The sequence below is a fragment of the Leucoraja erinacea genome, chromosome 17 (genome assembly GCF_028641065.1).
Source record: "Leucoraja erinacea ecotype New England chromosome 17, Leri_hhj_1, whole genome shotgun sequence".
Classification (NCBI taxonomy): Eukaryota; Metazoa; Chordata; class Chondrichthyes; order Rajiformes; family Rajidae; genus Leucoraja; species Leucoraja erinaceus.
In genome coordinates, this window is record NC_073393.1 from 8,847,188 (window position 1) to 8,864,588 (window position 17,401).

At 39.4% G+C, this 17,401-nt stretch overlaps 1 protein-coding gene across 2 annotated transcripts in view; it reads left to right on the forward strand.

Annotated features, from left to right (window-relative positions):
• The window catches only part of slc12a4 (solute carrier family 12 member 4), a 67,539-nt gene that overhangs the window by 24,511 nt on the left and 25,627 nt on the right, over positions 1 to 17,401 (forward strand). For both annotated transcript variants that reach the window (XM_055648449.1, XM_055648450.1), the window contains exons 4-11: positions 289 to 435; positions 2,801 to 2,855; positions 3,314 to 3,444; positions 5,387 to 5,628; positions 7,369 to 7,577; positions 7,932 to 8,096; positions 13,145 to 13,243; positions 14,307 to 14,364. In XM_055648449.1, the coding sequence (XP_055504424.1) occupies positions 289 to 435; positions 2,801 to 2,855; positions 3,314 to 3,444; positions 5,387 to 5,628; positions 7,369 to 7,577; positions 7,932 to 8,096; positions 13,145 to 13,243; positions 14,307 to 14,364 (1,106 nt within the window). The remainder of the gene's footprint in view (positions 1 to 288; positions 436 to 2,800; positions 2,856 to 3,313; positions 3,445 to 5,386; positions 5,629 to 7,368; positions 7,578 to 7,931; positions 8,097 to 13,144; positions 13,244 to 14,306; positions 14,365 to 17,401) is intronic.

Sequence of the window (17,401 nt, forward strand, 5' to 3'; positions counted from 1 at the left end):
TGTGGTGTGAAGTTAACACGTTCTCCCTGTGATCGCATCGGTTTCCCCCAAGGACGTGCATTTTGGTAGGTTAATTGGCTGTTGTAAATTGCCCCCTGTGTGTGGCGTGTTGAAAAAAATGGTAAAGGTACTGGAAACGTGGGGAGAATAATATGCAATTTGTGCAAATGGTTGTATGGGGATGGTGGGAACATGGTGGGCAAACGGCTTGCTTCCATTGTACTATGATTTTATTATACAGCCTGAATGAAGAAAACTGAAGTAGCTTTTTTTCCCCTTTCTCCTTAGTCTCCCAGTATGGGAACTCTCATGGGAGTGTACTTACCCTGTCTGCAGAATATCTTTGGAGTTATTCTATTTTTGCGTTTGACATGGCTCGTCGGAATTGGAGGTGTCTTGCAATCTTTTTGTATTGTGCTCATGTGTTGCTGCTGCGTAAGTAACTTGTCATCTATTTTGAATTATTATTGTTAAATGTGCCGTTTGAAACTTTCTCAGTGACAAAGATAAATTGCAACGCTTCAAGAAGACAGAATGCGATGGGTAGAGTGCTTAAAATGTTTAAAGTCCTCGTCATGCATATTATAATAATTCTGTGCTTCAAAGAGGGTTGAAACTGAGCATGCGTAGCTGACACTGCAGTTTACTTTAGTAGATTCTGTTTTCAGTTGTCAATGACAAATGGAAATCATAAAACAATAAAATAAGGTCGAAAGGGTACAGGGCATTTGCTTATCTGTAACTTTCTCAGCTGGAATAATTCTGAGGAGATTGGAAATTTACTCTCCATTTTAAAACCATCGCTGAAAGCTTGTAGTTTCTCTCTCTAAAGATATTCTTTATATTCAAGTGTTGTATTCCCAAAACAACTTTAGATGTTGAAGGCAATATGAAGACTTAGTAGAAAATGAGGTGCCAGGTCATCTGAAGTAATTCCTTAGTTTAGGGTAGATTCTGTGCACTGAATTAATAGGGTCAATCATCTAGTTAACTTTAATATCAGAGTATTCACAATGTTTATGTGTATGGTCGAATTTCTAGAAATTTACACATCAATGGGGAAATTGGAATAAGCTATTGGAGGACCAATCATTACTGGTCACTGTTCAGACAACAATGACCATTAATGGGACTTGGTACTAGTGCACTCAATCCACTTCCACCATATCAATTGGTTTCCATTATCCCTCACCACGCCTCCATTGAATCTATGGAAACCAGCCATCCATCCACCTGGACTCCATGTTAGTCCAAGACAGTACATTGTACGGCATGCAAAGAAGAATACAGAAGCCAAAGGTGAATCTGCATTGCCCATCTATTACAGCAGCTTGTTAAAGCAGCATTTTAGGCAATCTCCATTTGCACAATTAAATATAATTCCTACTTCTTAATTTACTTTTTGGATTAAGGGAATTGGTTTAGTTATATAAAATGCTGGACCTTCAAAATACAATTAAAAGAGCATCAAACTTTGCATGCATTTTGGTACTTCACAAAAGATAAATGGATTCCTGCACTTCACATTTTGTTGAGTTTAAAGTGGCAGTGCAGAAATACATCCTAACCAGCTGATGTTGATAGTAATGCCAACACTCCACGACATCAGGTACTGGAATTGTTCCAGTGGGAATTCCTTGTAATCTGAAAACTATTTATAGAAACAGAATTTATTATGAATGGCTATTGACATCAAAAAATGTACTATTTCTTTCTCTGCTTGAGCTACCTTATCCTCTGAGCATTTCCAGCATTTACTGTTTTAATTTAAATTTCCATCCACTACATTAGGCTTTAAGAATGTGATTTGAAGATATCACGTTGTTCAGTGTATTGCTCTCTGCTCTTCTGAACAGCCGCTAAAATCTGCTATTTTTGCTGTCTTAACTTTCTACAAGACATTTGTGTTCAATAGCAAGGCAGTTAAATTCCCTGACAGGCAGTTAAAGGGCCTGTCCCACTTGGGCGACCTAATCTGTGAGTTCTGGCGAGTTTGCCCTCGACTCGTACTCGCAGCATGGTCGACACGGGGTCGTAGGAGGTCTTCGTAACTCCTTCATGCTTGAGAGTGGTCTTCAAGGCCTCAGCTAGGTCGCGGCGTTTTTTTTTCAATGTTAAAAAATGCCCACAAGTAAAAAAAGGTCGCCATGGAAAAAATCGGTACTTTTTTTTACGCGTAGGTTTAGTCGTATTAGGTCGTAGTAGGTCGGCATGTTAGTCTTGGGTAATCGAAGGTAGTCGTAGATAATTTTCATCATAGTCGAAGGGAGATCGAAGGAGGTCATCTTCACTCTCCACTATTCGGCGTCCAATTTTCCCTAAGTTAGTCGTAAAGCTAGTCGAAGCTGGTCTTCTACATAGTCAAAGGAGGTCTTCAACATGTCATTTTTTTAAACTCTTCTAAACTCGCCAATTAAGTTGCCCAAGTGGAACAGCCCCTTAACTGCTACTTTTAAGAGATAAGATTCAGATTTTCTTTAACCTTATTACTGCTATTTGCTGCCCTCTTCAGGTAAAACAAGAAATTGGTTACACAAAAATAAAATGCCATTAGTTATGAAAATATGAAATAAAAACTGAAATTGAGAAAAATACCAACTGGCCATTTGTGGGGAGATCAAGTTGGTGTTTCATATTGAAGATCCTGCTGGTTATTATTGTAATGAGGTTTGCTTAAGCAGTTTGCTACTTGGGCATTTTGAGAAAATGAATTTTATGTAGAGCAGTTTGAAATTTTGGATTGCTTCAATTTTTAATTTGGAAAAAAATGTTCAATCTTAAAAGATTTTGTATTTTTCAGACGATGTTAACAGCCATATCGATGAGTGCCATAGCAACAAATGGAGTTGTACCAGGTAACAATTCCGTTTTGAAACTTGGGAACCAAGTATATACTTTAAGTTCTGAGGTTTTATTTTGTTTAGTTGTGTTGACGTTTTGCTGTTGCTGTTTAAGTCACATTCTGTATTTATCACACTGAGATGTATTGTCTCGTTAATTTTAATATAAATTTTAATATAAAATTTAATATAAAGTATAGAACATGTATATTTCAAAACTCTAGGTTACGCTCTGTCTCCTGGAATAGTTATTTGATTTTTATCTGATCACAAAGTAAAAAAGGCAGCAGTGAAACCTGCTGCATTGGTCCAATCCAAAGATTATCTAAGGTAGACACAAAATGCTGGAGTTACTCAGCAGGACAGGCAGCGTCTCTGGAGAGAAGGAATGGGTGACGTTTCGGGTCAAGACCCTTCTTCCACGACCAAAGTCTATCTATTTCCCGTTCCCTTCATATGTGTTTCTCTTGCAGCTGGGGGCTCTTACTTCATGATTTCCCGGTCACTCGGCCCTGAGTTTGGTGGAGCTGTGGGTCTGTGTTTCTACCTTGGAACAACTTTTGCAGGAGCCATGTACATACTTGGTGCCATAGAAATTCTGCTGGTAAGTCGTTTAGCAAAAGGTTTGTAAACGTCAATAACTATTTCATGTTTCATGTGCTAAGAAACCAAAAGTATTGCTTCATGACATGAGAATGCATAATATTTCATAATACCACCCCAGTCTATCTTAAAAAAAAATCAAGGTTGAAGGATTCTACTTGTACATCCTACTTGTATAATTTGCTTTATAAACCAGTCCAGTTTTAATCATAGTAATGTGGATGCAATTTTTTTTAAAAGTTTATTATGCTGGCTTGGTTGGTATAGTGTGAGTTAGAAATGCAGAATAAGTGTAAATGCCTAATCTGAAATTGAAAAGGTGATGTAAATAACCAGTCGATCAAAGAATGGAAGGAGAGAGAAGCTTAGCTAATGCATACAGAAAATGACCTTTCATCATTACTCCTTTTTCTTACACCCTTTGCTCCTCTAGGGAGCATAGGCCATTGACTGGTGAAAGATTATTGGCCTGAAATGTTAACTGCTTCTCTGCCTCATTGTGAAAGACTTGGTGGTTCACTCATTAGCCACCTCAGAACTCAGGACCAGCAGGTCCAGGAACAGCTTCTTCCCTGCGGCTCTTGCATTACTAAACACTGTACCTCGGTGTTTGCCAATCACCCCCCCCCCCGCCGGACACTCCTTCCACCGGGAAAAAAAATAATTGCACTACTATGACTGTATGCACGTAAATTTATTTATTGCTCATATTCTATGTCGCTCTTCTAAGATGCTAACTGCATTTTGTTGTCTCTGTACTGTACACTGCACAATGACAATAAAGTTTGAATCTGAATCTGAATGGTACCCAGGGTGGAAGTAGATTGACTTTGATGCAGAGGGACTGCCGCAAAAGCAGTAGCATTGGGGCTTGTGGCCACGGGATTTCCAGTCTCAGTAGCTCCCATGAGCACAAGTTTGTTAGTTTGCAGATAGTGGGGTATCTCTGGGACATAGAGCTGTTTGATAGTGGTGGCAGTGGAGATAACATCTTGGGAAGGTCTACCATGCTGCTACAGCTGTTTGTGATGAAGAGAAAATCCAGGATTTTGCTTCTGATTTCTACCACATGATATCTGAGGGAATTTTAATGCATTTTGGTTGAGCCCCTCCAGCAGTTTAAAAAGAAAAGTTAGATTATGTTTAATTGAGTTTCACTATGTCACGGTAATTTTGTTTGCGCAAGAAGGCTGGTGTGCCCTGGAATCAAAAGTGAATACTATAATGTCTACATGCATTGCTCTCTTGCTCTTTTGTGACTACCATTATAAGGCATGGGGTTATAGCAATCATTATTTATCCTTGTGCATTATTCAATGTTTTTATTCCTTGTTTAACGTAATTTAGTTTAGAGATACAGCATGGAAACGGGCCCTTCAGCCCACCGAGTCCATGCAGAACATTGATCACTTGTTGTCACTATTTCTTTGTTACCCTGCTCCTGCATCCACTCCCTGTACACTAGGGGCAATTTACAGAGGCCGATTAACCTACAACCCTGGGAATGTTTGGGATGTGGAAGTAATTGGAGAACCTGAAGAAAGTCCACATGGTTACAGGGAGAAAATGCAAATGCAAACTCCTCACAGACAGCACCTGAGGTCAGGATTGAACCGAGGTCTCTGGCACTGCTTGACAGCGGCTCTGCCAGCTGTGCCACTGTGCTGCCCTCTGCAGAAACATAGGAAATATCCAATGGTGTATCTTATTTTTCTCGCTGTGGTTGGCGAATCTACGCTTTGCACAAAGGAAAGTAGTAGGGATTTGTGAAAGATACGTTCCCCATTGAGGTTATTTTTTTTTAGTTGGGCCATAAATGTATATGTTGGAAGATTCTCGGAACGTTGAAATGCTCACTTTATTTTGCTATTACTTTTCTCTTGTTTTTGCCGCATTTTTTGCCGCCGTTTGTCTTAATTCTACTGGTTCATTTTATTTTGCAGGCCTACATTGCGCCCAAAGCAGCTATATTTAAGCCTGTTGAACTGCATGAAGAATCCACTGCTATGCTTAATAACATGAGAATCTATGGGACAGTTTTCCTCATTTTCATGTGCCTGGTCGTTTTCATTGGCGTTAAATATGTTAATAAATTTGCATCTTTATTTTTGGCCTGCGTGATCATATCCATCCTGTCCATTTATGTGGGTGTCATTAAGTCAGCTGTTCATCCTCCAGAATTTAAGTAAGTAAAAAATATTGTTTCACAACCACTTTGGTCAGAAAGGTAGTTGAAGTAACAAAATGCTGTGAATTTGTGCACAACATTCAGCAGAAATCCATGTGGACAGAGGAAAAATGTGCAAACTCCACACAGACAGCACTCATGGTCAGGGTGGTAGTTTTACTAAACAGTCTTGATTCCAGAACTGAATAATGGCAATGATTTGGAGGTGCAGGCGATACTGGTTAATTATGCACATTCCATCAAATCTGGAGATGTGCAAAAGAACCAGAGATGACGGGAGGTACAATCATTTACCAAGGGTGGTGAGGGGGGAAGAATAGGAATCTGAAGTAACTTTTTTACACAAAGGGTGGTGGGTGTATGGAGCTGTTGGAGGAGGTAGTTGAGACTAGAGCTATCGCAGGAAACACTTACACAGATACATGAGTAGGAGAGGTTTAGAGGGATATGGGCCAAATGTAGGGAGGTGGGACACGTGTAGAGGGGCAGAGGGGCATGTTGGTTGGCGTGGGCAAGTTGTGCGGAAAGGCCAGTTTCCACATTGTATGACTGAGGGATGAGAATTTGGAATGTGTACATAATTTATACATTTGGATGAGGATTTAGAAAGAAGGTGCTTCTTTATGACCCGGCATGGGGGGGGGGTTGCCGTGAGGGGAGAGGGGAAGAACAATGGACAATGGGAAGGGGGACAAAGGACAATGGCATGGGAACCCGGCATGGGGGAACTGCTGTGGGAGGGGGGACAAAAGGACAAACTTTGTCAGCAGCATAGGTGGCTGCTATTTGTAAACATTGGGCATGCAAGCAAAGAATCTCACTGTGCTTAGTCACATGTGACAAAGTATTCCTATTTCTATCCTATTTTATATTTGGCCTGTGATGATAATCTTATCCATTTACATGGGTGTCATTCATTATCCAGAACTTAAGTAAAAATATTGCTTTGAAAAAGGATGTTTCACAAGTGTTATTCAAAATAATGAATGCTATTGATCCACTAAAAAGTATTTTGGATAATGGACAAAATTGGTAAGAGACAAGGAAGGCGAAATAGCAGAGTAAATTGTGACTGGATTACATTACCGAAAACATTGGTGGAACCCAATTTGATGATCACCTTCAAAGGGAAGTTGGATCAGTACCCTGAGGGGAAGATTGAAAGTCCACTTAATTGAACAGTTGATTTGGAGAGGTACAGTGGGTTCAATGAGTTCCTTTATTTAGTCCAGAGATACAGCACGGAACCAGGCCCTTCGGCCCATCTGGTCCACGCCGACCAGCAATCCCCGCACACTCACACTGTCATACGCAGACGAGGGACAATTTACAATAATACCAAGCCAATTAACCTACAAACCTGTACGTCCTTGAAGTGTGGGAGGAAACTGGAGTTCCCGGAGAAAACCCACGCAGGTCACATGGAGAACGTACAAACTCTGTACAGATAAGCACTTCAGTGTCAGTTCACAAGTCCACAGTTATCCGTTCACAAGTCTGGATCGATCGAAGCCAGGTCTCTGGCGCCGTAATGCAGCAACTCTACGGCTGCGGCATGGTGCCGCCCTTCTCGGTATCATTCTATAATAATATTGTTGGAACTAGAGTGAGGATAAATTTGAAATATTTGTTAAAACTATGCAGCAAAAGAAACAATTGCTCAGCACTGGTGTGTAACAATCAAAGACTGTTTAATGAAGGTTGGTGTTAAAAGAATGTCCTCTTATTTTCTTTTAGAATTTGCATGTTGGGAAATCGAACTCTCTCCAGAAATCTGTTTGATGTTTGTGCCAAAACGACAGTAGAAAACAACACTGTAGTGACCACCAAACTGTGGGATATATTCTGCACTAAAAATGTGACCGATAGTTGTGATGAATATTTTGTTCGAAATAACGTCACAGAAGTCCAAGGAATTCCTGGAGTGGCTAGTGGCATAATAAAAGGTTTGTACAGATTTGACAGTGGAGCATTCTATAACATTTATGTCAAAAGGAATTATTTATTTGTGTTAGAAAAGATACAGAATGTTATTCAGTACTTTCTGGGATTAATCATATCAATTAACTTGCTATTTTCAAAATGGTTTTGTTCGATGCTTCTGTTAATTTAGTAACATCATAGTTCATAAATGATTCTTAGTTAGATCGAATAAACCCCATCAAAGAGTGGCTAGAGTAAACAATAAATAACTGGAGTAAACAGAGCCGATCTTGTAACCTCAATTTAAGGACCTCCTGCTATTCAAATGAGCATCCTATATTTCCTATTTCCTAATGTAATCTTTGATTTTGACATAGGAAATCTCTGGAGCAACTACATGGACAAAGGAGATGTGCTCGAAAAGCATTCTTTGCACTCTGTTGAGGCTGCTGGATCTAGGAAAAATCTGGCAGTGTATGTTTTTGCAGACATCACCACTACCTTCACCATGTTAGTAGGGATCTTCTTTCCTTCAGTAACTGGTGAGTAATACTTGAATCACTGTAAAGGATTTGTAATGAATTTAAGCAGTTCTTTGATAAATTAGTGCCAGTGTGTTTCATGTCTGGAACCAAATCCTGTCCGAACTTAATGGAAGTTTTTCTACTGGTACCAAAAATGATCCGTAGGGGAATGCGGTTGGTAGATTTCAAAAGAGTTTGGTTTCCTTTTTTATATATTCACAGCCTTGAGGTTTTCAAAACAATCGCAAATGTTTTTCCTTGGAAGATCATGGGCCACAGTCACATGGCGTAGAAACAGGCGCTTCGGCCCAACTTACCCACACCAACCAACATGTCCGATAAACACTAGTCCCACCTGCCCACATTTGGCCCATATCCCTCTAAACATGTCCTATCCATGTGCCTGTCCAAATGTTATTAAATGTTGCAATGCCACCCGCCTAAACTAGAGTCAAGAGTGTTTTATTGTCATATGTCCCAGATAGAATAATTAAATTCTTACTTGCTGCAGCACAACAGAATATGCACACATAGCATGATATGACAAACGCAGCTCGTTCCAGACCCCCATCTGTGGAAAAAGTTACCCCTCGGGTTCCTATTAAATCTTTCCACCCTCATCTTAAAGGTTCTCACAATGTTGCTTTACTTCAAGGGAACTTTGAGCAAAGTATTTATCCTTTTCCCTGCTCTGTCTGGTGATCTTGTGACAACTTATAATAGATTCCCCACCAGCGCAGAATCTAGCCTTTACCTAATTTGATCCACACTTCACATCACAAAATGATTGAGAACATTAGACAATGCAATGGCTAGAGGACCAAATAAAATCTCAGCAATAGTAGTAAAGGTCTTCCCTTCAGAACTTGAGGTGGATCAATCCAATAATATTTGCTACACGTGTACAGTTTGGTACATGGAAACTGTTCAGTGAATCTTTGGTCTAGGTAGATGATCAAAATAGGAACACTGCTTTGGATAACTAAAGCAGTTTGTTTAGGTATGTTATTAGTGGTATTTGAATATTACCATTGGAGAATTATTTTTGCAATTATCATTATGCTTCACTCATTCCTAAACTTTTTATTTAACATTTTTCAATGAATGCTTGGGTGCTAATCGAAATAGGCTTAGACCTAATCGAAATACTTCTCCTGTGACCTAATGGAATATTTACTTTAATACTTGCACCAATAACATAAAGGAATAACTGATGTATATATTTTCATAACCTAATTTGTTTCTGTTACAAATGTTAATGTTCTATGAAGCAACCAGAGGGATGTTTTGCACATAACTTTTTCTGAATTTCAATGAGACCAACATGCATTTCTGTTACTTCATGCAATGAGAGTTGCATTGTATATAGTAATTTTTATATCCAATATCTAAGACCCCATATGCATTATTGAAGTGCAACCGAAGGCACAATGAACAAAGAGTTGACATAATTGAAATCAGTAATCTAAGAAATCTATAGCATTAAAGGAGGCTATTTAATGTCTATAACTAGTGGTTCTTAATATGGGGGTCGTTTGGGGCTTTGTCGGGGGTCATGAAGGGGACACAAATAACATATCAATTTGTTGAGCCCATGTTTAGGAACCTAACAAAGGTACATAGCACATACAGTATTTTGTTCACGTATGTGCGTACTGGTGCCAAAAAGGTTAAGAACTACTGGTTCTATACCAATAAAAAACGGAACCATCAACTATCAAAATAAACTGTTGTAAGTCTGAAAGTAAAAGTAATAAAATATTGGGAATACTCAATCTGTCGAAAGGGAGTTAAAATTGGGGAGTAGAAAAATTGCGTTTAGTTTAAAGTTATAGAAAAGGTGAGTGGTTTGTGCGACAAAATGAGAATCTCTGAAAGGATAGGTTGATCTCGAGATAGGAATAGACACAGTGCTGTAGTAATTAGAAGGGCCCGAAACGTTGCCTATTTCCTTTGCTCCATAGATGCTGCTGCCCCTCTGAATTTCTCCAGCACTATTGTCTACCAGTGCTGTAGTAACTCCCTTTCTCCCTTCTGAACTGTTGATACATTGTCAGGCAATTGCAATACAGCACACACTGCTGTTTGGACTTTTAGCGTAGATCATCTACATTTTAGCCATGATGCCAAGCTTGAAATGGAAGAAGTAAAGCATAAATTAAAATAACGTAGGGCACCAGTGTTGTACCCATATATGTAAGCCAGCAAAGACAGTTGCAGTTAGTTATGTTAGTATCTACATCATCTGGTCAGTTGATGTTAAAGAAATACAAGTATAAAAGAGCTTCAATCCAAAGATTAAAACATTATAAAAGGTAACAAAAATACACACACTAACAACACGAGTAGGTAATCAGAATCTTTTTCCCAGGGTGGAAATGTCGAAGACTAGAGGCCACAGCTTTAAATTGAGCACGGGAAAGTTTCAGGAAGCCGTGCAGGGGCAAGTTTATTTACACAAAGTGGTGGGTGTCCAGAACGTGCTGCTGGGGTTAGCAGTTGAAAGGCAGACCTGAGCAGCATTTAAGAGGCTTTTAGATTTGCACATGGATAAGCAGGGAATGGAAGGATATTGATCATGTTTATCATGTCTGAACACGATGATAAGATAAACTAATATCCTCTGCCTGCACACGATCTATATCCCTCCATTCTTTGCATATCGACAGCCTGTTCCTGCGGTGTACTGAACTATGTTCAGATAGTTTATTGTGATAGTTTTTTTGAAAACTATGGCGGGTTTGTGAAATCCCTAAAAATCTCACGTTTGCATGTGCTTGACCCTCACTTTGTCTAAATGAACAGAACCTTTCTATTCCTCACTACTTTGTTTAGTTTTGGCATAAATATTGATTTTTTTAAATGTATTTAATATTTTGGTTTGTTGTTATCTACTGAGTGCTGTGTTTACAGACCTGTTATGCTCCTGTAAGTAAGACTCTCATTGTACTGTTTTGCTGCAATTACAATTAAACACTCTTGACTCTTGACTCTCTTCCTCCAATATTGCAATGTGCAGAAGACATTTAACATTGGTTAGTCCACCTATAAGCTGTCCAGGTAGTACCTTCCTATTCTTTGAATCAACACTGCTTTCTTAAATATACACCTTTTGACTTAACAAATCTCTTCGTAGCTCTAAAATTGGGGAGAAAAATCGCTGTCATCATCCTATCTGATAAAACTTCCTTGATTCCGCTTTTCTGGGTACTATCATTTGCGACTAACAGTTGAAAGATTTTGTTCAATAGATCTTGATAAGTTTGGTACATCTGCGGGAACCCATGTACCACCCACCTCATCGTACATGTCTGCCAAGCAGTCATCTATTCACTTCTCTTTCAAAATATGTGATTCATTTAACATTTAGCCACACAAATGCAACAATGCCATCTGCTGCTCAAATCCTGAAATGCAGATATTTAGATCCTCCAGTTGACAACACCTGCTATTGTGTTATGTTGCCTGGCCCGCTGAGTTACACCAGCACTTTATTTTATTTGTAAACCAGCATTTGCTGTTAGCAAGCAACAAAAGCTTTTCATTGTACCTCGGTACACATGACAATAAACTAAACTGAACCCTGTAGGAAGGAACTGCAGATGCTGGTTTAAACCGAAGATAGACGCAAAAAGCTGGAGTAACTCAGCGGGACAGGCAGCATCTCTGGAGAGGAGGAATGGGTGGCGTTTCGGGTCGAGACCCTTCAGACTGAAAGTCGGGGGAAAGGGAAACTAAACTGAACATTTCCTTGTTTCCGCTTTGACTGTTTCCACATGACTGTTTAAAATGCAAACAGCATCTTCAACTTCCCAATCGGCTAAGGTCATGCATTCAAAAGATCTTTTCATGTTCATTTTCTAGGTCTGCACAAAACTTGAGTCTTTAATTTACAACAGAAGTCCTTAATGGTTTACTCAATGCTGGCAGCAAGACAACTCAAAATGGTTGTACACACAGAATCTGACTGCACACTCACACTGTGTACTGACAGGATAAACTATATACAAATCATCCCCCTTTGTCCTGTGCATCGCCATGTGCTGCATGGGAGGAGCAACGGGTCCTCCCACCCCACACAGTCCGCCAAACATCACATACCTAAAGTGACATTCCCTGCCTATTAATACAACAACCCTCTCAGATTTATTTAATCTGCAGCTTTATTTAATTAATGATGATCTTCTCAATTTAGCACTACCAGATTGCTTCTAATAGCTAACAATACCTCTTTCACCTTCTTCACCAAATCCCATTCCATTTCCAACCACATTCCACATGCTCCAGTTCTTTCTCACATCCCAAAAACGTGCTGATAAGCTAATTCATACTGTAATTTACCGATTGAAGCTGCACTTGTGCACCTATTTGAAGCAAAAACTTAGCAGCACTGAAAAATAACATTTTGGGCAGCATTGTTAAAAAGCTAACGTTTTAAGTGACAGACCCTAACAAAACAGTGATTTATTTTCAGTAGAAACAAAGAACTGCAATTCTGGTTTATATCCACACATTGTGCTGAAGTAACGCAGAGGGTCAGGCAGCATCTCTGGAGGAAAAGGATAGGTGATGTTTCATGTCTGGACCCTCCCCTTTCATGCTGAAAGTGGGCAGGGAGGTTAAGAACTGGAGGCGAGAGAAGACCAGGACCGGCAACAAATGACCTTGGGCAGGGGGATTTATTTTCAGTGTTTAGTTCAATGCAAGTTACTTTGCAATACATAATGTGAAGCAAAGATTATTTTGGAAGAATGTTTTCATTGCAAATAATAGTTGTACCTGAGACCTGTGGAATATTTTTATTTGACATGTGATAGAAATCCAATTGTCATAATGCAGGTTGTATATTTTTTCTTAAAAGTAATTAAAAAAAACTTAGATCCTCACCGAAAGGTTGTACCTGCAGATTTACTTGTACATAATTTGTAATCTTTTCCGCTGTATTCTACCTAGTACTTTGTATAATTGAATAGACAATAAAGTGGAAATAATATTTCAACTTAAAATCAGAATGTACTTTTTTTTTTCCCCCACTTGACTATCCAACATCTGCTTTCATTTGCTAGGGATCATGGCAGGTTCCAATAGATCGGGAGACCTGAAGGATGCACAGAAGTCTATTCCTGTTGGCACTATCATGGCCATTGCTACAACTTCATTGATTTGTATCCTTTTCATTTCATTGCAAATACGCTCGTATCTTTTACACTTATCACCAAGATTAAAATCTGAGTAGGTGGTTAAGTAGCGCCGTGATCCCATGTTGTAAGAGACGGTTTGTTTGCCGTTTAGTTTAGAGATAGGGCGGAAACAGGCCCTTTGGCCCATCGTGTCTGCATTGACCTGCGATCCCTGCTCATTAACACTATCCAACATACTCTAGGGACAATTTACATTTATACCAAGCCAATTAACCTACAAACTGTACGTCTTTGGAGTGTGGGAGGAAACTGAAGATCTCAGAGAAAACTCACGCAGGTCACGGGGAAAACATACAAACTCCCTACAGACACCACCCGTAGTCAGGATTGAACCCGGCTCCCTGGCGCTGTAAGGCAGCAACTCTATCTCTGCACCACCGTGCCACCCTTTCTCAGTTGTTTTCTCAATTACCATTAGTCTGATTTGCTGACAAATTAGGAGAAAGATGAATGGGTCAGGCTTTTTTTTTTTTGAAAGGCCACCCAAAAAATGAAAACTATTTTACTTAGAATTTTTCCCTTTTACATTTTTACCTTGGAGAGTGTATAACACACTCTCATTTCAAGTCGGCTGCTTTGATTTAAAGATACAGCTTGGAAACGGGCGCTTCGGGCCCACTGAGTCATCTATTCCCTACACAATGGGGGCAAAGTAGAGGCCAATTAACCTACAAACCCATATGTCTTTGGGATGGGGAGGAAACTGGTGCACCAGAGGAAACCCACACAGTTACAGGGAGGACGTGCAAACTCCACACCTACAGCATCCGGGATCAAATCCAGGTCTCTGGCGCAGTGAGACAGCAGTTTTACCGGCTGCGTCACTTTGAGCTGCAATTTCTAGCATGTCTAGCATGTGTTTTGCCCCACCATGATATTCGCCACAACCATTGTGTTTTTATGTAAAGCTTGGTGCTAGAATTTCTTTGGTGCACCTTCAAAGGAAAAGTGCTGTGGTGTTCAAAATAAGCCAAAGAAGAACAAGATGCACATGTATGGAATGTTATTTTACCTGACTGAAGATCAGACTTGAGCAGTGTGGTATTATTCGGAGCTTGCATTGAAGATGTTGTGCTTCGAGACAAGTGAGTTGCATCATTTTGAAATTTGTGAAATTTGCAATCCTGCAAAACCGCTGTTCAAAATATGGTTTATACGTCTATTTTTCATTTATTGCACGAATCAGTAAAATGATCTATGCTTTAATCTTCCTTTCTGAAGTGTAATAAGCATTGTAAATTTTCATAAGTTTAAAAATGATATTGTTATTTAAAGCCGAAGTTACAATAAAATGTTTGCTCTGTGCATGTGGGACATGCGTATGTCTTGTACATTCTCTTTGTTAGTCTGGCTCACTGTATTCAATCCTTCCCAGCGGGCTCCGTGCTACAAGAATGTAACATTTTGTCCGGTGTTTAATCTGATGTATACGGCATTGCACATTAATATTTTATTTTTTTAAATTTGAGTTTGCCCTTTCAGTGATATAGCACGGAAACAGGCCCTTCAGCCCACCAGGTCCGCGCTAACTGGCAATCCCCGCACACTAACACCATCCTACACACACTAGTGACAATTTTTACATTTACCAAGCCAATTAACCTACAAACCTGTACGTCTTTGGAGTGTGGGAGGAAACCCACGCAGGTCATGGGGAGAACGTACAAACTCCGTACAGATAGCACCCATAGTCAGTATCGAACCCGGGTCTCCGAGCTGCATTCGTTGTAAGGCTGCAACTCTACCGCTGCGCCACCGTGACTGCAGTCATTTGTCCATCCTCTCATTATACCCATGATCTGTCTTGAGAGATCTACATCAGATGATGACAGAGGGCACAGAAAACTGCAGCATAGAAACAGGCCCTTTGGCCCACAATGTCTGTGCTAAATATGATGTCAAGCTAAATTAACCATCTGCCTGCCCTACATACCTATGTGCCTATGTAAAAGCCTCTTAAATGCCTCCATCATATCTGCCTGCACCACCACCACCCTTTCTAGGCATCGCATTCTAGGCATCGACCATCTTCTGAAAACAAAAACGTGCCCCGTACATCTCCTTTAAACATTGCGCCTTTCACTTTAAAGCTGTGCCCTCTAGCCTTTGACACATCCACCCTAGGGAAAAATGTTCTGACTGTCAACTTTATCTGCACCGCTGTTAATTATATGTACATCTGCCAGGCTTCCCCTCGGCCTCTGCTCCAGACATCAAATCATCTGTGAAATTAAAAATAGAAGTAATAGAACTGAATCACTTGAGAATTATTGGGGCTGACCATTTGGACTAAAGGAAGATGGTTGTGGTTGTGAAGGTTAATCAGCTCCACTTAAACCAGTAGTAAAGATGTCCCTTCAGGCAATGTTCTTTGCCCAACCATCTTCAACTGTTTTGTCAGTGCTCTTCAGGATAGACGTTTGGGTCTGAAGAAGGGTTTCGGCCCGAAACGTTGCCTATTTCCTTCACTCCATAGATGCTGCCGCATCCGCTGAGTTTCTCCAGCACTTTTGTCTACCTTAGAAGTTTGGGTTTGCATTATAGAGCGTTCAATTACATTTCCAACCACCTGAATTACAATTGTCTTGCTGTCTGCATGCATCAAGGTTAGGACACAGCATACAGGCTTGAATATAAATGGCATAAGACCCATTTGTACCCTGAATTTAATGTTTTGTACTATAATAGATCTATGTCCTTTAGAGTCTAATCTCATATTTTAAATGACCAATGCACCGCTTATTGTTTTTGATCCCACATAATCTCCATATATATAATGATGGCAGATTTTTGTCTTTAACTGTGTTATTGCCCATGTTACAGATTTATCACCTGCTCAATGTTATACCAACTGATATACTAACAAACTACAAACTTTGCTGACCTCTTCCCCATTCATAAAAATTGAGTTTATGTTTCTGGGCACAATGGTGCAAGACCTCTGCTTAAGATCACTGTCACATTGAGATCCAGATGTCCAGCTGTGTATCTTCTCCATTCACAACGTGTGGCCTTAATTGAGATTAATGGTACTGGTTAATAATGGGAATAGAGACCATCAGACTTCCCTTATCTATTTGACTAATTAACTAGACAATGGGTGATCCATACTTTACTTCTTTAACCCATGCCCAATTATGGTATCGGCGATTAAAAGACAAATGAGTCAATTTCGTTTTTAATTCACAAATTGTCAGGGCACTGAGTTCCAGAATTCACATAACTGATTTTATTCTTTATTGACCTAGCTACAATTTTGAGTAGTAACAAGGAACTGCAGATGCTGGTTTACTTAAAGACACAATGTGCTGGAGTAACTCAGCGGGTCAGGCAGCATCTCTGGAGAACAAAGAGAGGTGATGTTTTGGGTCCAACCAGGTCTGACTAGATCTATGGGTTAGGCCCAAAGATTATGTGTGTATTAGTTACAATTTTGAAATGGGCTCTTGCATCAGATTTCTCCAGCAGAGGAATTAATTGCTTTGTATCCATTCTATCTTGTTATTATTATATTCTTATTGTTGCATTGAAAGATATATAAAATATTTGATGATAAAATTAAATGCCTTCAAAGATTAAGAATTGTTTTAGATCTTACAAATCAGTGCAGTAAAATTTAAATCAAAACAATGACAATACTTGAAAATTTAAATACCAATTTATGGCCAGCAATTTAAGTAAATTGTATAGAGGAAGAGTGTTTTTATGTACAAATGTTGCAATAACTTCAGGCAGAAGTAGAAATCCAAAATTTGCTGATCGAAATGGCCCTTACCATTAATGCTTCAATTGATGTACATTGTAAACATTATATGATGTTGTACTTGTAACAGATGTAAACTAAACTCATCCTGTAAATGGTATGGTCTAAAGCCTGTTTTGGACTCCGTTTAAGGTCTTGTATTTGTACTAGCTTGAGTTAGCTATTAAATTCTTAATAACATATCAACTGTTAATGCTTCCATAGAAATCTTATTAGAAAATTAACAGAAAAATATCTATTTTACTTTTTTAAGCTTTTTTGCTCTCCAATCTTTATACCATTTTTTCCCTAAACCTGTTGCTTTATTTCATAATACTTTAGCCTGTTTTGGCTAAAGAGATGCACCAGTTTATTTATAT